We start from the raw sequence: 25,377 nt of genomic DNA, 5'->3' as shown, positions 1-25,377 counted from the left end.
TGACCTTGGGGTGGCTGCCCCACCAACGTAGTGGAGATGCAGATTTGTGCAAACATGAGCCTGTGGTAACCACGCAAAGGTATCTCTCAGGTTTCCCACTGCAGGGAGTGTAACTGACCCACAGACCAGCTGCTGTGCTCTGAAATCTAGCCCCACACTGGCACCGAGGTTGTGCTTTCCCGGGGCTGCTCCCACTGCCTGACTGTGGCAGGGATATTTAGCAGGTCTGCATCTGGAATATCCTGGCCTCCTGGGAAGGGCGACTTTGGCTCAAGGACTGCCCACAGGCTTAGCTGAAACTTTCTCAGAACTGCGCTGAGGTCTGAGAAATGAGTTCCGCACTCCCTCCATCCTTAGTTTCCTCTTTCTTCTCCTTCACAGGGGGCTGACCTGAATCATAGACTGGTGGCTCCTCCACCAGCTCCTCCATTTTCCCTTACTGGCATTTCCTCTAATCAGTCTCCTGCACATCCAGTCCTATCTTGGCACCTGCTTCTTTGAAGACCTAGAGAGATGGCTTGTATATGTGCCTAAGGCAGAGTGGCAAATATGCCAATCTTGGATGCTAAGTCTAGTCAACTGGTACTGGCTGCCAAGAGTGGTGAGTTGAGAAAGATTCTAGAGCTGTATTTGGTCTTGGAAAAAACACCACGATCTATTTGCAAGGTATGCTGTAAGAGTAAGGGAGGAAGGTCTTGACCTTTCATTGGTAGCAAATTTGTTTTTTGTTTTTGCTTTTTAGGGCCACACCTGTGGCATATGGAAGTTCCCAGGCTAGGGGTCGAATAGATGCTGCAGCTGCTGGGCTACACTACAGGCACAGCAACTTGAGATCCAAGCCGCACATGTGAACTACACAGCTCAGGGCAATGACAGATCCCCGAACCTCTGAGAGACACCAGGGCTGAAACCTGCATCCGCACCCTCATGGATACTAGTTGGATTTGTTTCCGCTGCGCCACAATGGGAACTCCTGGATTTTTTTGTGTGTGTGTGTGTGGCCTTGCCTGCGGTGTGTGGGAATTCCCAGGCCAGGGATGGACTCCACGCCACAGCAGTGACCCAAGCCGCTGCAGTGACAAGGCCAGTTCCTTAACCTGCTGCACCAAAAGGGAACTCTGAGCCCAGGCTTTTTATTAAGTCTTTTATGATGGCAAACATTACACTATGCAAAAAGTATAAGCTTTACTGACCATTCACAGAATATGGGAGAACATTTTCAGAGAATGCTTGTAGTGCTATGCTTACTGCACTTTAAAGTTTATTCAGGAGTTCTCTTATGGCTTAGAGGGTTAAGGATCTGATGCTATCACTGCAGCAGCTCAGTTTGCTCCTGTGGCTCAGGTTCAACCCCTGGCCTGGAAATGTCTGCATGCTGTGGGTACAGGGGAAAAAAGTTTATTCGGTCTTAGTAACTGTGACTAATTTTTTTAGTGTTAAATTACATTCTTTTTTTCTTTTTAGGGCCGCACCTGTGGCATATGGAGGTTCCCAGGCTAAGGGTCGAATCAGAGCTGCAGCTGCCAGCCTATACCACAGCCACAGCAATGTGGGATCAGAGCCATGTCTGCGACCTACACCACAGGCCAGATTCTAAACCCTCCGAGTGAGGACAGGAATAAGACCCATATCCTCACAGAAACAACAATGGGTTCTTAATCCCTGAGCCATGGCGGAAACTCCTTTCTCTTTTTGATTAAATAAAACCTGGACTTATTTTGAAGCACATTTATTAATTGTCAGTTTTCATGAGATGGAATTCTGTAAAGGTAGTTAGCAAAATATACAATAGAAATATCATTGGGGAGAGGTTGTGATTGAATAAATACTTGAAAAAATTTGTTCAAGATAGTCATGGAGATACAAATCCAGTGTTCAGATAAGCTCTGTTCTCTAAATTTCATTTTCTGATGTTAGAAATTAGTCAGTATTTAATAACTATTTGAGGCAAGATAACTGTAGCTTATACTTTTTATATAATACAGAACCACAGTAGTATGCAGATATCATTTCAGTCAGGGACCCACTCAATGAGATTAATAGCTATAATCATCTATTTGAGATCGATGATTGTTGCTTGAGGAGCTTTATAGATTTATCTTGATCTTTTCTTTTTAAATTTAAGGTTACCCATGGGTTAGGAAAAATACCAAGGTCAGTACACAAATTCATACACTACCTTAATATTGAGTTTATCTCTGGCTTAGAACAAACAGCTCTCTGCCCTCATGCAGACAGAGAAGCAATGGCATCTGTCCTAATGCTGTGATTCTTAGTGCAAATGCTACAATTAAAATGCAGTGAACCTCCTGCATGGGGTTATCTATTATGCCATTTTGGCATGTGATATCAGCTTGTCCAGGAAAATCCCAATTTGATTTTTTTGTCCTTATTTTTCGAACACTTGGAGAGGAACTTTAAATATCAGTATTTAGGAATGGCTCTTCCTCCCTCCCTTCCCTTTCCTTCCTTCCTTCCTTCCTTCCTTCCTTCCTTCCTTCCTTCCATCTTTTTAGGACTGCACCTGAGGCATAGGAAGTTCTGAGGTTAGGAGTCAAATCAGAGCTGTAGCTGCCAGCTTATACTATAGCCACAGCACTGTGGGATCCGAGCTGCGCCTGCGACCTACACCACAGCTCATATCAGTGCTGGATCCTTAACCCACGGAGCAAGGCCAGGGATTGAATGCGCATCCTCAAGGATACTAGTTGGGTTCATTACCATGGAGCCAGAACGGGAACTCCTAGGAATGGCCTTTTCAATGTCTTTGCATTGCAGTAAAGATTTTAAAGACCTACTTGCCTCCATTATCTCATGCATCAGATACCCATCAGATGATAAAGCTTTATTGATAAAGTATAAATATGGACACTAAGGACCTTTTTGCTTTCTCCACTCATTTTCTGGTCTGACAGGTCTAGTTTTCATAGCTCTGATCTAAACTTGATTTAAATTCCTAAATATAGAATATATTTGGGGGCACCAATATAAATACATTTGGTAAGAGCTACTTTGGGTTGATATGAGGGCTCAGTAGAACTAATCTGCTTTCTGGAAAATAATTGAGAAGCCAAACTAATCACACATATAAATCAATTTATTAGATTGTCAGTGATACTTTGAGACAAATTCAAGTTATTTTATTGTACTTGATATAAACAGAGGAAGGAAGGAAAGTTTTAAACTTCAAGCTTTGTTCAGCATGTGTGCAGTTAGCATCCACAAAGCACCATTGGATATGGAAGAATTAGCACCACAGAATTTTAGGACCTAACTGTTAACATGCATCACTGAAAAATCTGGAACATGAAAACTGAAGTAGTACATGGTATGGTCTATTAGAAACAATACAAGGCAATTTATGACTTGTTTTCATACAGTACAGTACAATCACCAATCAATGAGAACCTTTAAAGTACAATACAGGACAAAAAACACTTTGTACCCTGTTAACACTAAAGCAGTTACAGATTTAAAAAACATGTTTCTTGTAAGAGGCAGTGGGTTGAAAAGATCCCTCCTCCTCAATTTTTAAATTCAGAGTTATATAGTTACATGATCTCTTAAGAAAGTATTTTCAAATCTGTCTCTCTACCTTAATGCTGACAATTTTTTTTTTTTTTGAAAATGGAATGGCTAGATGAATTAACAAAACAAAACAAAACAAAACAGCCTGGTAGAGTCAAGAAGTCTTCCACTGTGGTGGAAGATATCCCACATAAGAGCAGTTTGAAAATGATGCCAATGGTGTCGACACTTGTCTTCCCTTCTGTGGAGGAATGTCTAGTACAGAAGCCTTGCATTCACGATGAACTTCGGTTCATTTCTTTCACTGAATGCCTTTATTCTGAGGTGTAACATAAGAGACTTATTCCTCAACTGTTTTTGTAGTGTCATAGGGCTGTTCCTTATGCTGGTTTTGACAACAGTGAAAAGGGTTGATATTCTCTCTGGATTTAGGGTAATTTGTGAGCTAAAGAAAAATATTAATTTAAATTTAGCATATATGAAATTTTAAAGGGAGTTTAACTATTTCCACAGTACAAACCCATAAAGAATAGCATTGAAAACCTTTCTGTTAGAAAACATGTAACAAACCCTCAATTTTAAGTTGTGCCTAGGCCAATTTTGGCATATTTGAAGATACTGTATAAGAAATGTGCAGTAAGAGTAGATACAGGTATATTCCGATCTCAATGCATTGATGTCAAGGAAAATATATTTTTACTCACCAAGAGAAGAATATACCTTGAAGCATCTATGCAGACACATGAATCAATCATATGTCTGCCCAACTTCTAATTCTGGAATAGTGATAACAGGGTCATTTAGGAAAAAAGTACTCAATTACAGTACGGCAGCAATTTTATGTTGTATATATTTAACAGCAAAAACATTTTTGAAAATAGAATCAGTACTATACGGTAAGTTTACAATTCACCATTTCTATACTCATAATACATGCGTTTATTTGTTCTCTTGGTTTTTAAAAAATCCCACTAGGACCAACATCTTTCAGAACAACAATCTAACATTAAACAAAAACCTTCTAAGGAAAATATTTAGCATCACAGAGATCTGAGAAAAGTCTTGTTACTTAACAGCACAAAATACTCAATAAAGATCTACATTTAAGATTGTTCATGCCATGACGTTAACATACCTTTGGGTTAATATATCTTATTTAAAAAAGAAAACAAAGAAACAAACCAAAAAAACTGACATGGAATTTATCTTATTCTCTCCTTGGTAAGAACAGACTTCTAATAAATTTGACTCCTCTGTGTACTGTGTGGTGATGACCGTGTCTGTGAAGTGGCGTTCACATTTAGTAAAACATTTAAGACTAATGATAGGAAAATGGCCACTAGAGAGAAAGAATTATAGATAAGTAAAATTATAGAAAAATGTTTTTTTCTTAAGTGAACTGCCCCAGAACAAACAAAAATAGCAAAGTTTGTTTGCTTTGAAATATTCTTCTGTTGAAAAGCATTTTTGGATACAAGTTAGCCTATCCTTTCATATGTCAGACAGAGAAGATTTAACTTGAGAAAAAAATTTAACTTTTGAAAAAAAAATCCTATTTTTTTCTGCAGAACCAAATGCATTGTTTAGTCAAGTACTAACTAGTCAAGTACTCATTTTCTAAAGAGGAAACAGCTACACACTTGCAGCACATCCACATTACTGATTTAAATTTGATAATTCATGAGGCATGGCTGACTTGAGCATAGAAGCCGCACTAATTTCTTAATGTTTTAGAATTACGTTAGAAAAAGAAACAAAACTCAACTGAAACAAGATTGAGTAATGACAGGCTGGCTTAATGGTTCTGATTGCCCTTATCTTTGATCAACATTTCAAAACAAGTAGTACCAAATAAAAATAAGATTTAAAAAAGAAAATGTCTAAAAACCATTCAATGAAAAAGTCTTCAAATTTTACAACATTTTAACCTCAAATTAGACTAACAGTTTTTTTCATTATCACAAACACTTTTGTTAACACTTGAGTTTTTTTTCTGTACTGTTCATTGGCTGTATAATGTAATGCAATTTTCTGTTAAGTTAAAATATTTTGAATTATTACATTTTACTATAAGAAGCTTTAGAAAAACACATAAATAGGATAAATTTATAAAAGGATAAAGAAAATTTTATGGGACTTTAGACAAGTTCTATACAGACAAATAGTTCAAGGTAATAAAGTGCCTTCATTTCCAGGTAATCAATTTTTCACTAAAATATTTTAAGGCTTTATAAGAAACTTAATGCTATCAGCAATTTGATAGTATATGGGGTTATGTTATTAATTAGCATTCTTTCATAGTATTTATTTCATTTAATCTTTTGATCCATATTAGGTTATTTGTAATTATTAGCAGCTTTAAATGATAAAATTTAAATTGCAAATTGTGAATTCATTTTGTGAGGAAAGACAAAAATGTATAATTTCTAAATGTTGTGATCTGTACATAAGACTCACATGTTGCTTGTGAATAATCTGGTTTATGTCATAATATACAACAGCCAGTGACCCCCCCCCCCCCATTCAACAGAATATTTAATCCCATGGCAAACAGGGCCATCATTTCCTTCATTCACATATTCTGTTGTCTTCACATTTAAAATGATTATGCAGCCTTAAATGAAAAAGGACACAGAAAATTTAAGATAGATTCTTCAAACACAGGCACAGTTAATATTTTTTTATTGCAATAGCTTGTACATAATCTGTACTGATGCCAATATCTACTGTTAAAGCATTTATATTTATTTTCATTTTGCTTCTAATACCCATGGATATAGCACAGTAAAATACTGGTAACCTAGTATAAGTATATATAATAGCCATAATCATACAGAATTCTATTTCTTATTTTTTTCTTTGGAGGATATAGGGGTATTTCAAACACAGCTGTGTCCCTAGTTGGCTTGGCAGCTCCAGATTTTAAGATAAATTAAGACTGTATGGACATCAACTACTCAACTGGTTATAACCAATGAAACTAATTAAAATGTTTCAATATTCTGTTTCAGGAATTTAGCTATTTTTATCAGAAAATTGCTAAAGTCAGGCACCAGATTAAATGGTCATGATATCTAAAATGCTTTTCTAATTACCACTGAATTAAATTAAAATGTTCCTTAAATTAAAGATTTCTCAGATTAGGATGGAAGAGGAAATGTAAAACTCAGTGCAAAGAATGGTTTAAGTTAAATGTTTCACATAATTAGAAAAACAGGAAATACCAGTAGGAGAAAAGTGCTAGTCTTAAAACTGGATTTGGTTTCAAATCTAAAGCCTAGTAGTAAGAGTAATTCCTGGGAATTAAAGAGAAATTAAATTGGCATAAACTTTTATAATTGCACATTCCTTTACCAAAGTGCTCCAAGTTACCCCAAATTTTTTTAAAATGTACATGATGCTACTTTTCAAAATCTAAGTATATATAAATTTACTTTTCTTTTTAATAATATATTACAGTTTCACAAACTTAGCACAAATATAAGCAAGAAGATGAATTACAACTTTCTAAAAACAGTATAATGTGTTTTAAAAAAATAACTATTAAGAACCTTTGTCATTATGAAGATTCAAATCCAAGTATAGCCAAAGCATTCCCATAAAATCTGAAAACATCATGAGAGTTTATGTAGGCAAATTTTAGTTAACACACTGCCATGCAATGCGCAGACATCATATGCTTTTTCAAAAACATAGTTATCCTGTTTTTATCTTACTACAATATTATACTTTTTTCACTCTTTGAAGTGACAGTATACTTAATAACTGAATTTTGAAAACAGTATTAAACACTAAGGTTTCTAGCCTTAATTGTTTGTTCCTATTAAGCACAGCAAAAACATTTGATGCCTGGGTTATTAATTTTCATGCTTCTTTCTCTTTATTCTAAATAGAAATGCTAAATGGAAATGTATAGAGGTAATATAATAAGGACAAAAGAACATTAGAGACCAAAGCACCAATACATGGAACAGATAAAATAATAAACAACTGTGGTGGAAGTTCTCTATATTATTAAATTTGGTAAATCAGTGGAAGACAATAAAAAATAAAGTTCCCTTCATATAATATTTATATGAATATATATTTTAAAGTGAATGGCATGCATGTACATTTGGATTTTTAATAGTTTTGCTGTTTGAGTGTGATGAAGTTAAACTAGGGTGTTGTCTCAGTATAAACTGAGACCAGGATTTTTTTCTATTGCTCAGAGAGAGATAAAGTAGGATCCTGATCCTCAATGGCAGCTCACCTGTCTTGTTCTGCCATGGGCTAAACAATGTGGTATAGTGCCTTGTTTAATTAGGGTGAAAAATGCTGGTAAAACATAAAGTAACCAATGTTAAAGTTAGGATCAGTTCATAGTCATGGAACATTAAATGACTATCAAAAAAGGACTGCTTCCTTTTTTTTTTTTTTTTTTTTTAAACAGTTTGAGAATCTCCCTTGGGTGTAAAAATGACCACATAAAAGCTTATGAAAGAAATGACCAATTTTTACACATTATTTATCTTCTGAGGATGTAGAGTGGGATATAAATTGGTATCCTAGTCCTCTGAGAAAAGTAACAAACTTTAAAAACATAAGTAAAATCAGAAAGGGTCAGGCATGATAAATCACTAATGATAACTCTCCCAAACCCAGCATGCAATTGGTTAGCCACAGAAAGGATAGATGTCCATCCCATATAATTTAAAGAATATTTTCATAGCTTCTGAGTAGGAGAATATAATCTCTTGTTGGTAAGTAAGAGTCTTGGAAAGTGGTAGCATTCAAAATTGCTAGAGAAATACTACAAATAAACACTGATGCAAAATGTTCTTAATAGAAGCTGTAGATGTGTGGAAATTCCATACTATATGTGTGGAGTTTCCAACTATATTTAGTTCATGTAATACATAAAATAATGTAAGATTCTGCAATCCGTCTTGCTAATACACAGATTTTTTTCTCGATCTCGCAGAAGCTAGGCAGTCGTATTTACCTAATTTAGCTTTTCCTAGTAGCAGTCCTAGAGCAATGACATAAGTACCATTTCCACCATATAATTTAATCTTTCTTTCTATTATTCAGCAGTTTTATAGCACTTCTCATTTCCAAATGCCCCACAACTGGTTATAACGGTCACTTCCCATTGTATCCCTATGAGGAAGGCAAAGTTAATAAATTTCTTGAGCAGTGGTAGAACTACACAGATCTCATATATCTTCTCCAATCCAAAAGCAGTTGCCCCATACTGTATCAATACCATATGCTCTCTAGGGCCAAGGACTGGATCTTGTCTGCTGTATATCAAGACCTAAAAGACTGTCTAGCTCACACTGTATGCGCAATAAATATTTGTTGATTTAATGAAGGAGAAACGAAATTGAGAAAACAGAACAAAAACTCAGAGCCATCACCCAACTAAAAAGCTGTGCTTGCTCATTCTTGCTTCTCCACAATAGGTAGGTAGTATCACTCACTCTTAAATCACAAAGGCAAAGCCCATATTGTATATACCCTCCAGAGTATCAATAACACGATTAACTGTTATTACAACTACTCCTCAAACTCAGAATTAATCACCTTGCCTTTTGCCAAATATTTCAATAAGTTGCCCTTTCATGTGCAATATACCATTCGTTTCTTAAGCTAATTCATGCATACAGAATCAAGGAAATAATCCTTATAGCTGCAATCATTAGCAGGAATGTAAAAACATCTGAAGGGAGCGGAAAGAGTTACATGGATAGGGCAAAAGGAATGGGGGATCAGTGATTCTTCAGTGTTTTGGAAATAAGTGTAGGAAAGTTAAGATCCTTGAAAGACAGAAATTTTAGGTGTTTTTTTTTTGTTTTGTTTTTTTTGGTTTTTTTTTTTTTTTTGCCTTTTTAGGACCAAACCCACAGTATATGGAGGTTCCCAGGCTAGGGTCGAATCGGAGCTATAGCTGCCGGCCTATGCCACAGCCACAGCAATGCCAGATCTGAGCCGCACCTGTGACCTACACCACAGCAACACAATGCCGGATCCTTAACCCACTGAGCAAGTTCAGGGATCAAACCTGCATCCTCGTGGATGCTAGTCAGATTCATTTCCGCTGAGCCACGACAGGAACTCTGAGAGGACAGCGATTTTAGTGAACTAGGTGAATGGTGAGCTTAAACTAGATGAAATCAAATTCTTTCCCATGTCTAAAATTCTATGCTGTGCTAATTAGTTCCTCTTCTGATATGATGGGAACTTGTATGGTAATCATACTATATTTTATTTTACTTTATTTATTTTATTAGGCTGTGCCTGAGGCATGTGACAGTTCCTGGGCCAGGGATTGACACGTGACAATCCAGTGACAATGCTGGATCCTTAGCCCACTGAGCCACCAGGAAACTGCAATATATTTTATTTTTAAGAAAAAAGAATAATCTTGTTTAGTATTCTGGATTTTTTTTTTTTTTTTTTGGCTGCCGCATGCAGTGGCTTGATGTGGGGTCTCAGTTCCCAGACCAGGAATTGAACCCAGGCTGCAGCAGTGAAAATGCTGAGTCCTAACCATCAGACCACCAGGGAACTCCCTGGATCTCTTGAGCAACTGTGACTATTAAAAGTTTTCTCTAAACCATCATTAGGCCTCCTTATGTAAAGCCTTTTAAATCCTAAATCAATCTACTTAAATTATGTCAATATAGTGTGGATGTTATAATACTTTGTATTGTAGCAAAATCAGTAGCTAAGAGCTTGCTCCTACTCATACTGCTTTACATGACTGTGTCTTCTAAAGAATAAGTCTTACCAATTAAATACAATTCATGACCTCATTTCCAATTTCAAAGACATAAAAGTGGAATTATTTCTTGTAAAAATTAGAGTTATGGTTCTAAATCATATGAGCAGAAAAAAATGGTAATGATATTAAGTTTGAATCTCTAAACTGCTGTACATGTTAATAAAAACAGCACTATGAATTAGAACATCTTGCCCGAGAAGCAAAAACATCATTCATTCCAAAAGTTGTAAGCAAAAATCTAATTTTTATTAGCCAGAACCATAAATACATGGGTGGAGGAAAGATGATTTACTATCAGCTTTAATTTCTTTTGAGCTAGGACTTTTCAAAACCCCTCGAGCTGTGTGTACTCACTGGGAAATCAGGCTTATAATTCTTTATTTCATAACCTAAGACCTTTTTACCTTTTGAACATTAAACTGATGTCATTACACATCCTCAAATGGTAACAAGGGCCATGTCCTCACTTTTCCACATGGCAACAAACATTATTGGCAGTTAATTAAAATTAATGACTACAGTTCAAAGGACGATGAACTGCTTAAAGAGTTCATGCATACTGCTCAAAAGCAGTTAATCATCTTCATAGTTTAGAACATATATCCTTGAAGCTGAGTCGATAGCAATGTAAGGCCTCCTTATGGGTTGAATTACACTAATGAGATTCTCTTGGTAATTTAAATGTAAGTGCCTTTTTATGAGAAATAATACTTAGGCCAAATTCTATGCCGAAGTAGGTCACATTAAAGGGAAATTTCATTTCAGTATTTCTGGAATAATCAGAATGAAATATGAATGTGGTAAAATAATTTAGGAACCATAGGGAGAAAAATAACTGTAAGAGGGGAGAAGGAAAGTATATGTATTTAGTGGTAGGCAGAAAGGCAAAAGAAATGAGAAAATCAGTAGATGAGAGGGATTCAGAGAATTGGAATCATTGGAAATTTTATTCATATTCTCTCAGTAATTTGGTAAAATATGTCATTTGAGTGTCTTTTCCTGTAGAACTGACATAGGCATTGCAGTACCGTATGGTTACACTTTCCCCTGTTGAACAGTTGTTATAAACATTGAAAATGACTTAGTACCTTTCCATAAAGTTAGGAAAGTGTTGAGTATCCTCTTGGTATGTGATTTAGGGTTCTGGGATCTCTTTATGGTTCTGTAGCTCCTCATTGTATTTTATTTTTTTTTATTTTTTTCACTTTTCAGGGCCATACCTGCGGCATATGGAGGTTCCCAGGCTAGGGGTCCAATCGAAGCTACGGCTGCCGGCCTATACACAGCCACAGCAACATGGGGTCTGAACCACATCTATGACCTACACCACAGCTCATGGCAACACCAGATCCTTAACCCACTGAGCAAGGCCAGGGATCGAACCTGTGTCCTCATGGATACTGGTCTGGTTCTTTAACCACTGAGCCACAATGGTAACTCCTGTAGCTCCTTTAAGATTTTAGCATCTTAAAGGTGGATGTGGCATGGATCGGGATGGACTTATTTTATTTAGTTATGCCAAAATTCAGACTCCTCTTTGGTAAGAATAGGATTCTCTTGAAAAAGAGAACAGCAGAGAGTAAAAATCCCTCCTTTATATCTATTGGTACACGATTTACTATGTCTCACTAGAATCACAATATTATCTTAGCTGAAGTGTATTGCCACTACCTAAAATCTCAATCACTCTTTGCTTAAAATGGCAAAATTTGGGGAGTTCCCGTCGTGGCGCAGTGGTTAATGAATCCGACTAGGAACCATGAGGTTGCGGGTTCGATCCCTGGCCTTGCTCAGGGGGTTAACAATCCAGCGTTGCCGTGAGCTGTGGTGTAGGTTGCAGACGCGGCTCGGATCCCGAGTTGCTGTGGCTCTGGCGTAGGCTGGTGGCTACAGCTCCGATTCAACCCCTAGCCTGGGAACCTCCATATGCTGCGGGAGCGGCCCAAGAAATAGCAACAACAACAACAACAACAAAAGACAAAAAGGCAAAAAGACAAAAAAAAAAAAAAAAAAAAAAAGGCAAAATTTGGGCAAGTTCAATTAGAACTGCCAGAAAGACAGAGATACAGTTCAGGTGTGGTTGTTATTGTATCCACTCTCCTTTCACTTATATATGAGTTTAACCTATGGACAAGTATGAGTTTCCAATAATAAAACTGAGTTCATAAGGTCTACGTTATATAATTTTAAGAGTGTGTAAAAGCTATTGAAGCCTCACCATATTGATAAACAGTGAAAGGATTCCTTCCAGCATGTTTTGATAATAAAGCTATCATAAGAAGTATTTCCTCACCTGGAGTTATTTTTCACATTACTTTTTGAGGTCAAAGCAGAACTATAAAATAAAAACAACCAATAACAGTTCTTTGGCCATTGCGATTGCTGAAGTGCCCATTATCTGTTTTCAAAAGGATAATTTAGAGTCTCCCAAAAGAGTATTTCTTGCTGCAGTGACTAAGGTGGGAATAGTTGTTTGAATATTAGGAGCACTGTCATTGAATACAAATATTAGAGGGTATTTTGTCCCCTCCATTCTTACTACAGATTTGCTGTCAGGATTCAATTAAGGTACTCAGTGAAGATCTGCTGATTTTTGGCCTCTTAAAAGAAAATTATCATTAGCAATAAAAAGGAACCATCCATTGATAAGCTCAACAGCAGGGAGGATCTCAAAACGTGAAATAAGTGAAATATATGTTAATTTACATGAAATTCCAGAATACACAAAACTAACCTATAGTAATAGAAATCAGATCAGTGACTGAGTTTGGAAACTGTAATGGGGGGAAAGTGTGGGTGCTGACTGGGAAGGGGTACATGGGAACTTTCTAGGGTGAATGAAATATTCTGTCTTAATATTTGTCAAAACTAAGATCTGAGATTTCACCGTAAGTAAATTATACTTAAATACAAACATTCAACAGCATTACAACTAAACACAATATTCTGCGGCATCATAAAAGCTGGCGGTATTTTTCTTTCTTTCTTTTTTTTTTTTTGGCATATGGAGGTTCCCAGGCTAGTGGTGGAATCAGAACTGTAGCTGCTGGCCTGCGCCACAGCCACAGCAACTTGGGATTTGAGCCGAGTTTGTGACCTACATCGCAGCTGGTGGCAACGCTGGATCCTTAAGCCATTGAACGAGTCCAGAGATCAAACTCGCACTCTCATGGATACTAGTCGGGTTTGCAACCCACTAAGTCACAATGGGAAGTCCCCCCCGCCTCTTTTTTTTTCAATTTCAAAACTTCTACCTTCACCCTGTTCCATAGAGAGCAACATATCCTAGAATGCGGCCAAGGGTTTTGTTTCAGAGCACCAAACCAAAACAGGCTCTTTATAATTGGAGAAAAAATAAAAGTTTATGGACCATAGTAAATTTGTCAGCTCTAAGAAAGGATTGAGAACATCTTATGTTTAAAAAATACCCTTCCCTCCTGCACTGTTGGTGGGAATGTAAATCGGTACAACCACTATGGAGAATAGTATGGAGGATCCTCAGAAAACTATACATAGAAGCACCATATCACCCAGCAATCCCACTCTTGCGTGTATATCTGGACAAAACTTTCCTTGAAAAAGACACATGCACCCGCATGTTCATTGCAGCACTATTCACAATAGCCAAGACGTGCAAACAACCTAAATGTCCATTGACAGATGATCAGATTAAGAAGATGCGGTATGTGTATATACATACATATATATATATATTCCATATGTATAATGGAATACTAGTCAGCCATAAAAAAGTACAAAATAATGCCATTTGCAGCAACATGGATGGAACTAGAGACTCTCATACTAAGTGAAGTAAGAAAGAGAAAGACAAATAACACATGATATTACTTACATCTGGAATCTAATAGCACAAATGAACCTTTCCACAGAAAAGAAAATCATGGACATGGAGAATAGACTTGAGGTTGCCAAGGGGGAGGGGGAGGGAGTGGGATAGATTGGGAATTTGGGGTTAATAGATGCAAACTATTGCCTTTGGAGTGGATAAGCAATGAGATCCTGCTGTATAGCACTGGGAACTGCATCTAGTCACTTATGATGGAGCATGATAATGTGCGAAAAAAGAATGTATACATATATGTGTAACTGAGTCACCTTGCTGTACAGTAGAAAACTGACAGAACACTGTAAACCAGCTATAATGGAAAAAATAAAAATGATTATAAAATTAAAAAAATAAAAAATAAAAAATACCCTAGAATGTAAAAAGTTTTCCAAGCTGGATTTATTATTGTAAAAATATTAATTTATAAATGCAGAAAAAAATCAATAAAATTTTGATTCAAATGCTGCTTAAAAGTAATCATGGCAGTATGGTCGTCACTCTTGTTTTGTTTCCCCAAGGATGTGTGAATATTGGTGGAAGAGTAGTGTACCACCAGCATCGAAAGCAGATTGATGAACTTAAAACATTCATGTGGGAGAGCAACGGGATTTTACCTTATGCTACCTGGTGTATAATTGAATATATATATAATAAAACACATTTTAAAACCATTTTGAATGCCAGTGGTTGGGGTCTAATTTTTAATGATTATCTCACCACTTCAAATCTAAGAGCCTGTGTTCATTGACTTTAGAGAGGTTATAGTCAGAGTTAAAATAGTCAATGACTTTGCTGTAAGGCAGAAATTGGCACAACGCTGTAAATCAACCATACTTTATTTTTAAATTTATTATTTTTTCTTCTTTTTTTGCTTTTTAGGGCCGCACCCGCAGCATATGGAGGTGCCAAGGCCAGAGGTTGAATTGGAGCTGTAGTTGCTGGCCAATGTCACAGACACAGCAACTCGGGATCCAAGCCGTGCCTGCGAGATACACCACAGCTCATGGCAATGCCAGATCCTCAACCCACTGAGCAAGACCAGGGAATGAACCTACAACTTCATGGTCACTAGTCGGATTTGTTTCTGCTGTGCCACGGTGGGAACTCACGAAATCAACCATATTTTAATTTAAAAAGAAAAGAAAATCCATTGTAATCTACAAAAAAATTTTCAATGAATTCCCAATTTCCTATGGAAATAAGCTTATTATACTATTGGACAATCCTAAAAATAAAGTGAAAAAGTTCTGGTTCTAAGAAGAAAACAGAAATACCTTGAAGAGAATTTATGTGCAAGTGAGGCCAATTATTCATGGGCAAACTCAAAACTATAGTTAAAAGTCAGATAATTATTTCTCTAAATTGTTTCTTTTTGTAATTCCAATTCAAACCCACCAAAGGCTTATGCTGTCCTAAACCTACATGTCATGCAAAGATATCTGAAATATATAATTTGACTACTTCATCATTTTCCACCAGAGAGTAGAGGAAAAAATATGGAAAAAGTAAGCAATTTCTCCAGCACAGTGCCTGGCCTACTGGAGGAACTCAAGTATTTGCTGAATAAATGAATCTTCGCTTTCATTTTCCTTGAACTGTCATTTCTTACCTCTCATAGTGGCTTCTACATACATTCTATATACATTGAAAATTCAGTACGACTGAAAAGGAAAATTACAGGCACATACTTTAATTAAAAAAAAAAAAAAAGCAGTTCTCTGAAATCCCTGTGTCATTATTGCTGCTCTTGCTCTTGTTGACAAATTGCATAAATATAAATTGACACAATTGAAGGACAAAAATAAATTGATACATGATAACCTAGATTTTTTGTTATAAAATTTTCCTCTTAAAAACTCAGTTGACACTAAAGGACACTGTTTGCTTCTCTAGAGGCAACAATTTAAACTGATATAATTAATAGAATGGGTAGTTGTGTGATGTTTTATCTAATTATTTTCTGAGATAGTGAGAGGCTTAAGGATTCCTAAGTACCAAAGGAAAACAGAATGCCAAGTGCTAGAAGACAGAAAAAATATAGTCCAAGATTATATAAAATGGGGAAAAGCTCACTATCAAGATGATGGTCTGTAGGAGCCTCTTTATAATGGTAACTGGGGCCTCAATTACAATAGTTTCTTTACTATCTTGAAACCAACGGTTAAGAGTTCCCATTGTGGCTCAGTGGAAATGAACCCAACTAGTAACCATGAGGATTCAGATTCAATCCCTGGCCTCGCTCAGTGGGTTAAGGATCCAGCATTGCCATGAGCTGCTGTGTAGGTCACAGATGCGGCTCAGATCCCATGTTGCTGTGGCTGTGGTGTAGGCCGGCAGCTGCAGCTCTGATTCCACCCCTAGCCAGGGAACTTCTATGCGCTACAGGTTTGGCCCTAAAAAGCTATAAATAAATAAATAAATAAATAAATAAATAAATAAAATAGTACACAAAAAATTTAAAAAAGAAACCAATGTTTAAAGTGTTTATCAACTATCGGAAAGCTGTTTTTCAGAATTAAAAATGACTCACAAACATAATCTTATAATAGGTTTTCAACTTTAAAATAAATAGATGAGAAAACTCTTGTAGCTCAGAGAAGGAGAACACATTCTGAATGAATCACAGACACCATCTCTTACTGATTTTGAAGTAAAGTAATAGAGACGTAGATACTGTGTAGTGGAAGGACCATTTACTAAGGTCTAGCTCAAGTTCTTTTTTTTTTTAGCCACACCCGTGGTAGGTGGAATTTCCCAGACCAGGGGTTGAATCTGCACCACAGCAGTGAAAACACTGGATTCTTAACCTGTTGAGCTACCAGAGAACTCCCCAATTTCTGAAATGACTAGTTAAATGATTTTGAACAAGTCACATGACATCTTTAATATTTTTCCTGTCTTTTAAAAAAAAGTTGACAGCAGATTAAGACCAGAAAATCATAAGGTTGTCAAGTCACTATGGATACTTACACTGAAACTGAAAAATGGGTGATTATAATCCTTTTGGTGTCTCGGGGTTGGGGGGCAGTTGTTCCCCCAATTATGCAAACTGCCTAAAGATCTTTTTTCTAAAAAATGAAACAAAGTGGTTCTGTTTTCCTCTAGCAATAAAACCATGCTTTGATATTTTCTTGTCAGTGGATGGCTTTTTCTTTTTCTTTCTTTTTTTTTAAATGGTGTTATTTGATGAGCAGAAAATTTTAATTTTGGTGAGGTCTAGTTTTTAATTTTTTTTCTCTTACAAAGTTAGTACTTTCTGTTTCCTGTCCAAGAAATTTCTGCCTACACAGTTGTGTGCTTTTATATTTTACTGAATAAAGAGATTATAACCAGCTTCAAGAGATTATAACCAGCCTAATTTCCTTGCCATCGCCATAACTGAGATTTCCTCTGATAAAAGGGGGCTCCTTTCCAATTTTGCACACTTTTGTAATACTTTCTGTGGAACCATCTATTTTATGGGTTGGGAAAAATTAATAATGATGTTACTAATATTAAATGCCTATTATGTGACAGAGACTTTGCTAACAACTTCATGTATCTTAAGACACTTAATTTTAAGAGAATTTTGGTTGCCTATAGGTTCTGAGGGTCAAGGAACTTCATCTGTTTTGTTACTGATACATCCCCTGGCCCAGCACATAGTGAGTCAATAGTAAGTATAACCTGAAAGCTGATTAAATAAATTCTCACATTAACTCTATAAAGTTATAAAATTTGCCCCTAATTACACAATATGTGACTGAATTTGAACTTGAACCCAGGACTGGCTGACATGAGAGTCTGTTCTGTGTTCTTCACCATTCTTTACTAGACCACTGACACCACTCGATAACTCTGTGGGAAACCGAGTACCTAGAAAGAGAGCTAAAATTATTGCTACTTCTTAAGGGGGTGGAGGAAATTAATTAGAATTAAATTGTTTTAAATTAAAATTGTTATTTTATTTCTCTCAAAGCAAAAAGCAAATGTGGAATTTTTTAAGCTCTTTCCTGGTAATCCTAGGTATATTGATTTTTTTGTTGTTGTTGTTGCACCTGTGGCATGCAAATGTTCCTGGGCCGGGGACTGAACTCATGCCACAAGAGTGACTTGAGTCACAGCAGTGACAGATCTTTAACTGCTAGGCCACCAGGGAACTCCTGATCTTTTTATATTTATAGCTATGTGATTATTAGTGCAGATTGAGCTAACATGAAAATTTTATGGCCACAGAAATAAATTCAATATCCATGCAAGAATTTAGAATTCAGTCTACTAATTCCTCAGTGAGACTACAAAACCATAGTTAACTCAGAATGCTCGGAGCAAGGTCATTTATTTAATGGAATTTCTTAGTCAACAGTGCCTTAACCACAATGCTTTTGATCCTACTGAAATTCAAATATTCCTAGTATGTATTATTTTGCCTTTCTGCTTCAATAAATAAAACATAGTGAACATGATTAAATTCTGTGTGTGTAAATGAGATTGCAGTGCTCTAGACTCTTCACTGTTAACTATTACCACTGTATAATGATGTAAATGAAGATGTGGATTCTTGAGTTAATTTGATAAAAACTAGGAACATCCCTTTCAAACAGACTTTTGAAAAAGCCTGAACTTCCAACTTAGGTGGTCATTTATCTCTTGTTCATATGAGTGTAGGGGAAAAAAATCACTAGTTGATTTTTAATTATTAACTGAATTTACTGTGCAAGTGAAGTAGTTTTATCTCTAAATAACATTTCTTGAAGGCTACACGGCAATGCAAGCCATCACAAAACTTGTGTCAATAGGATCAAGATCTGTAAGGTTCATTCACTAAGGTGGGAAGCTCAGGAAAGAGAGTGTCAAAGTCTCAACAACTAGACGCAAAAAAGACTGACTCTGGGCAAGTGATTTCTATATAGACATGAATACCAATATAATAACTTGATATGCCTTCTGCCAGGGCCAAAACAGATCACAGATTCAGTGTAGCATTGAGCCTACAAATGTGACAAGAACAGGAAAATACCTAGAATGTGTTTTTAAAAAAAATTAATTTAGCTAAAAAACATGTGCTTACAAATGAACCTAACTACAAAACAGAAACAGACTCACAGACATAGAGAACAGACTTGTGGCTGTTAAGTGGGAGGGGAGAGGAAGTGGAATGGACAGGGAGTTTGGGGTTAGTAAATGCAAACTATTACATTTAGAATGAATAAGCAATGAGGTCCTACTCTACAGCACAGGGAAATATATCCAGTCTTCTGGGATAGACCATGATAGAAAATAATATAAAAAAAGAATGTATATATATGTGTGACTGAGTTACTTTGCTGTAGAGCAGAGATTGGCACAACATTGTAAATCAATTATACTTTAATAAAAAAATAAAAACAAAGAAAAAACCCATATGCTCAAATCTAACAAATTTTAATTTCAAGTTTACCATTTAAAATTTCTATACTCTTGTTATGAAGGCTTCAATGAGCAGTGGGCTCCTTATAAACCCTGTTATTTTATTAGATCACTGAGTGATCCATAGCAAATCATCTAACCTGCCTGTCTGTTAAGTGAGGTTAGTAATACTGAACTAATCTAAATCAGTATTTTCATGAGGATGAAATGGGATCCAATATATGAAAGATTTTGAAAATTATATCAAATTACACAAAGATTATTATAATTTAAAATTCTATAATTCTTTCTTTTTGTCTTTTTGTCTTTTTAGGGCTGCACCTGTGGCATATAGAGGTTCCCAGGCTAGGGGTCGAATCGGAGCTGTAGCTGCCAGCTTATGCCAGAGCCACAGCAACGCCAGATCTGAGGCACGTCTGCTACCTACACCACAGCTCACAGCAACACTACATCTGTAACCCAGTGAGCGAGGCCAGGGATCGAACCCGCAACCTCATGGTTCCTAGTCAGATTCATTTCTGCTTTGCCACAATGGAACTCCAAAATTCTGTAGTTCTTTTAACATTTAATTTAATTAGAAAATATTTCAGAACTCGTGACCAATTATAGAACTTCTAGGATAAATGAATCTTTTGTACTAATAACTAATTGAATTTATCCATGAGTGGCTCTTCATTGTAATAAATCTCTGGTGCAAATTATTACAACTTTTGATTTACACAGACACAGTAGGATCATGCTTATTTCATTTGGCTAAGACATTGGTGGGTAATTCACAGTTGGGTTGGGAATACTGATGGATTTTGTAAATTCAGACACATGGAGAGAAAAGCAGTTTGTGAAGTTATCGTATAGGCAATGAGAATGAAATAAAATTAAAGTGGGGGTGAATACAAAGGCCTGAGTCAGGGAAGGCAAATATGCAGCATGAATGTTACTTCTCCTTGCCTTCCTCGTCCTCTCCCCAACTCAATCCCCACCAACACACAGAAATCAGAGCAGTCTTATGATGAGCCTGAATGGGGCTTCACAATCTCCAACCTAGAGCTCGGGAAGTCATTACCATTTGACACAGTTGGCACGAGAGATGAAACAGAATTATTATTTTCATCCTAGGACATCAAAAGAGATGGATGGAATGGGAGAAGACAGAAATATTCTTGAAAAGAGTGTCACTGTAGATATCTAAATTTGTATCAATGAAATGCATTTTGAGCACTGTAACAGAATGAAGATAATTCATCATATTTAAAGAAAAACTTATTCAAGGGAAAATAATATACAGTCTTTACTAATAGCTCCAAACATACCTCTCATATATACCAACACAATGCCTGGCCTGTGGCAGATGATCAGATGAATATATGTTGAATGGAAAAATGAGTTTGATTAGACTCCAAGAGCTGCTTTAAATCAAATAAGTTCATACATGGCACACTTAGACCTAGTGGCAGTGGAATATTTTTCTTTTGTAAATCATTGTATTTCTAGTCCCTAGCAAAAGGGCTGGCACAGAGGAACCACTTAATAGTCACTGAGTGAATACAAGAACAGGATCATTTGTCTATTAAGCAAGGGAAAATATATTTCTTTTTTTTTTTTTGTCTTTTGTCTTTTTGTTGTTGTTGTTGCTATTTCTTGGGCCGCTCCTGCGGCATATGGAGGTTCCCAGGCTAGGGGTTGAATCGGAGCTGTAGCCACCGGCCTACGCCAGAGCCACCTACACCACAGCTCACGGCAACGCCGGATCGTTAACCCACTGAGCAAGGGCAGGGACCGAACCCGCAACCTCATGGTTCCTAGTTGGATTCGTTAACCACTGCGCCACGACGGGAACTCCGGAAAATATATTTCTGAAGTAAAATTTAGATGAGGAGCAAACAAAAAGATCCCATATTCTATTGCGCCTCAATTTGTGAGTCAATCTTTGGGAAAAAAAATGAAATTGTATTTCTTTCCAGGTTTTTAAACCATCACTTTCATTTCCATTTGTCGCCATTTTGATTTGCCTGTTAAATACCATGATCTTAAAACAACAAGATTTCAAAGGCAAAACAGGAACAGGAACACTTGTGATTAAGTGGATGATCTGAGTCGTCAGCCCAGTGCTAGGTGTAGAGGAGAATAGATGAAGAGGAAGAAAAACAGTCTCTGGTTTGAAACAAATTCAAGTAGATAGGGTTTTTACATGGAAAAGTAAGTTTAAGTTATCAAATATATTTAAGAGCACGTTTTAGGCTGTGTCTTAAAAAAACTTTTTGGAACAGGAAGAATTGCCTATTTAAAGCTTCTGATGTATAGGCCCAAAATACAAGTTTTACTAATTGATACACACACACAGACGCACGCACACACACAATTAAGTGACAGGATAAAAAAGGGGACCAGGCAAATGGGACAGAGAAACAGGACACTGAAACACATTACTAAAGCAACTGTAACTAAAAATGAAGGATGCCAAGAAGGAAAGGATGGTCACTTAATGTCAAATGAAACAGAGAATCTGGAGAAAAATGAGAAAAGGCCACAGAAGGAAGTTGAAAGTAACTTTAGAAGTTTCACAGACTCCAGGGATAGAGAAATGGAAAGGTTCTTCTGATCCAAAGCCCACACTGATGGATAAATAAGCTGGCGTCCACTGCGGTGAAATGACCTGCCCAAGCCTACCTAAAAGGCACAGAGCCAGAATGTCTGAACGATAACACACAACATGGCAACCCTAACCTCTACAATACCCTGCAGCACACCAGGAGGGCAAAGGCAAGACCTTACAGGTCTTTAAATTCCATGAATGCTTAAAACAATAGTCCAAATAATACACAATTCAAACTTTTTGGCTTTATAAATTATAGCACAAACCATCACTTTCATTTCCATGAAATGAAATGTGTAATTTGGCATTCACACTCATTTTATAGTTTTTTGTAACAAAATTATTAAAAGCAATTAGAATGCAATTATTAAAATTGTCTCAGAATAGAATTATCAAATGTGTGTGTGTGTTTGTGTGTGTGTGTTTGCTATGCATACAGCATGTAGAAGTTCCTGGGCCAGGGACTGAACCGAACCACAGCAGGAACCTGAGCTGCTGCAGTGGCTACTCGGATTCTTAACCCTCTGCACCACAGGGAACTCTTAAAAATCTAATTTAAGAATCAAATTTTGTGTTTACCTGTTAATTTTTTACCACATAAAACAAAAAATGTTCATGAAAGAGTAGATCTTACGTAATGTGTCTCAGGTCAGAAGCAAATCACCTAATGGAAGATACTGCTTGAATCCAAGTTTGGTATGTCATTAAATGTAATATTTGGGTCCTTTTCAAAAAATGAATCAAACAGTAAATGGTGATTAACAAACCAAGTTGCTCATAGTTGCCTAATGACTCAAAAGTTCCCTTAAGTAGGAGTACAGTTTAATGACTGAAGAAAAATAATGCAAACTAGCTTCAGTTATAAATCAAACAGGCATTCCTTACTCTAAATAAATTTAATACTATAACTGATAAAGTGGTAAATAATTGTAAAAAAAAAAAGGGATAAGAACTTGGGGAATTTTCAGACTGAAGTTTACTACATTAAAAATTCCCACTGGCAAAATATGAATGCCTAGCTTATGTTAGAGACTACAAAGAGAGGACAGGTCTAGTTCAAGGCTGTTGGCAGCATTTGCCCTGAGGACTGCATAACACTAAATGAAGTTCTGTGATTTAGGGGTGATAATGGAGGGCAATGGAGAAAGGTCATAAGTAGGGATGGGAGCACTGCAAAGAAAAAAAATGCTTAGTATGTTACTGAACCAGATGCACCTCAACTCTTTCACCAAATCTTTTCAACTCAAAAAAAATTTTTCCCCTTGCTGAGAAAACATTTTTGATTTTATAATGGAAATCAAAGAAGTAATGAACTTCAATTTTAAAGAATTTTCTTTGAGGTAAATATTTTTAATATGTTGCTACGAAAACTATCAAGTTACTTAAAATGCGCTAAGTAAACTGTATTTGCCTGAAAAATTCATAAGAATACATGGATACTATGAATTGTTAAATTCATAAAATGAAGGTTCAGTTATCGTTATCCAAGAATCATGATCAACTAACTTTTGTGTTAGTTTCAAGACAACTTAACCCAAGAAAAGGCAGGGTTTTTTTTTTTTTTAATGTCAAGATCATAAGCCTAACAATCATAGTTGTAGCCTTTCTGGTTATTTAGATGGACACTGCTTATAGGATTGCAAACTTTATTGATTTATTGCAAAAATTAATAACAGAGCGAGATAAATGTTTTGAGGGAAGACTGGAAAAAGAAGAGTTTTAAAAATGTTCCTTGGGTTGATTTTTTTTCCTCAATTGTCAATGATTTTGAAAATAACATCCAGGGAATTCCTGTTGTGGCACAGCAGAAAAGAATCCAACTAGGAACCATGAGATTTTGGGTTCAATCCCTGGCCTTGCTCAGTGGGTTAAGCATCCAGTGTTGCAGTGAACTGTTGTGTAGGTCACAGATGTGGCTTGGATCTGGCATTGCTGTGGCTGTGGTGTAGGCCGGCCGCTGTAGCTCCGATTGGACCTCTAGCCTGGGAGCCTCCATATGCTGCAGGTAAGGCCCTAATGAAAAGTCAAAAGAAAAAAAAAAAAAAGAAAAAGAAAATGCATTTTTATTTTATTTATTTTTTACTTTTATTTATTCATTTATTTTTGTTTTTTAGGGCTGCACCCGTGGCATATGGAGGTTCCCAGGCTAGGGGTCAAATCAGAGTTGCAGTTGCCAGCTACCCACAGCCACAGCAACGCAGCATCTGAGCCACATTTGCGACCTACACCACAGCTCACCACAATGCCAGATCCTTAACCCACTGAGCAAGGCCAGGGATCGAACCAGCAACCTCATGGTTCCTAGTTGGATTCGTTTCCACTGTGCCATGACAGGAACTCCCAGAAAATGCTTTTTATTTATGGCTATTTCTTCCCAAATTATGTTTCTAATAAAGCTACTTAAAGCTAAATAGAGTCATATGGTGTTAAGCAAAAATCCTGAAATCATTTAGTGAACATCAACACTGTCAAACACCAGGAAAATTTCCAATCTACTATATTACTACACAAGTAAGAGAGAACAATCCTAGAATGTAGACAGAAAAAGTCTACGAAATTCCAGGATTTAAGCCTAATTATTGCCCTGGTAACTCTAACCTCAAACTTTCAACAAACAAGCATAAAATTTCCATCTGGACTCAGGAGGAATAAAGGGTTCTCTCTCTGTAAATCAGTGGAAAGCTTCCAGGATAAAATAGCCTTCGTTCACAGTCACCCAAAGATTTTGTGTCTCTTAATATAAGCACGATTGCTCTGTAATTGTAAATCTTTTTGCATGAGATTTATAATCCAGGAAACAAGGATTATACTTGGAGGACTAAGTAGCAATAATTATAAACCCACTATTGACGGAAGAAGGTTAAGAAAATACTTTCTTACTGGAAAAAAAGGTTGAGAAGAAAGCAGAATGGTGAAAATAGAATGTCAAGGGATGGGGATGCGGGAACGAGAAGTGTTTAATGGGTATAGAGTTCCAGTTTTGCAAGATGGAAACAGTTCCGGATTGGTTGTATAACAAGGTGAATATACTTAACACTAATGAACTTAGAAGTGATTAAAATAGTACACTTTAAAAAAAAAAAATTTTTTTTTTTCTTTTTGCTATTTCTTTGGGCCGCTCCCGGGGCATATGGAGATTCCCAGGCTAGGGGTTGAATGGGCGCTGTAGCCGCCGGCCTACACCAGAGCCACAGCAACGCGGGATCTGAGCTGCGTCTGCAACTTACACCACAGCTCAGGGCAACGCAGGAT

General features: G+C 36.6%; 1 protein-coding gene across 1 annotated transcript in view; it reads right to left on the bottom strand.

Annotated features, from left to right (window-relative positions):
- Nucleotides 1–3,076: 3,076 nt before the first annotated feature.
- Nucleotides 3,077–25,377, bottom strand: part of PURG (purine rich element binding protein G) — a 38,997-nt gene continuing 16,696 nt past the window's right edge. The window contains exon 3 of the mRNA XM_003359494.5: nt 3,077–3,973. Coding sequence (XP_003359542.1) covers nt 3,869–3,973 — 105 coding nt within the window. The 3' untranslated portion in view covers nt 3,077–3,868. The remainder of the gene's footprint in view (nt 3,974–25,377) is intronic.

The sequence above is a fragment of the Sus scrofa genome, chromosome 15 (genome assembly GCF_054392235.1).
Source record: "Sus scrofa isolate SSC_HxYL_T2T_F1_AM1 chromosome 15, Sscrofa_HxYL_maternal_Yorkshire_Landrace_v2.0, whole genome shotgun sequence".
In the NCBI taxonomy this organism is placed as follows: Eukaryota; Metazoa; Chordata; class Mammalia; order Artiodactyla; family Suidae; genus Sus; species Sus scrofa.
Note: the sequence above shows the minus strand (reverse complement) of the source record. Positions and strands in the feature narration are given on the sequence as shown.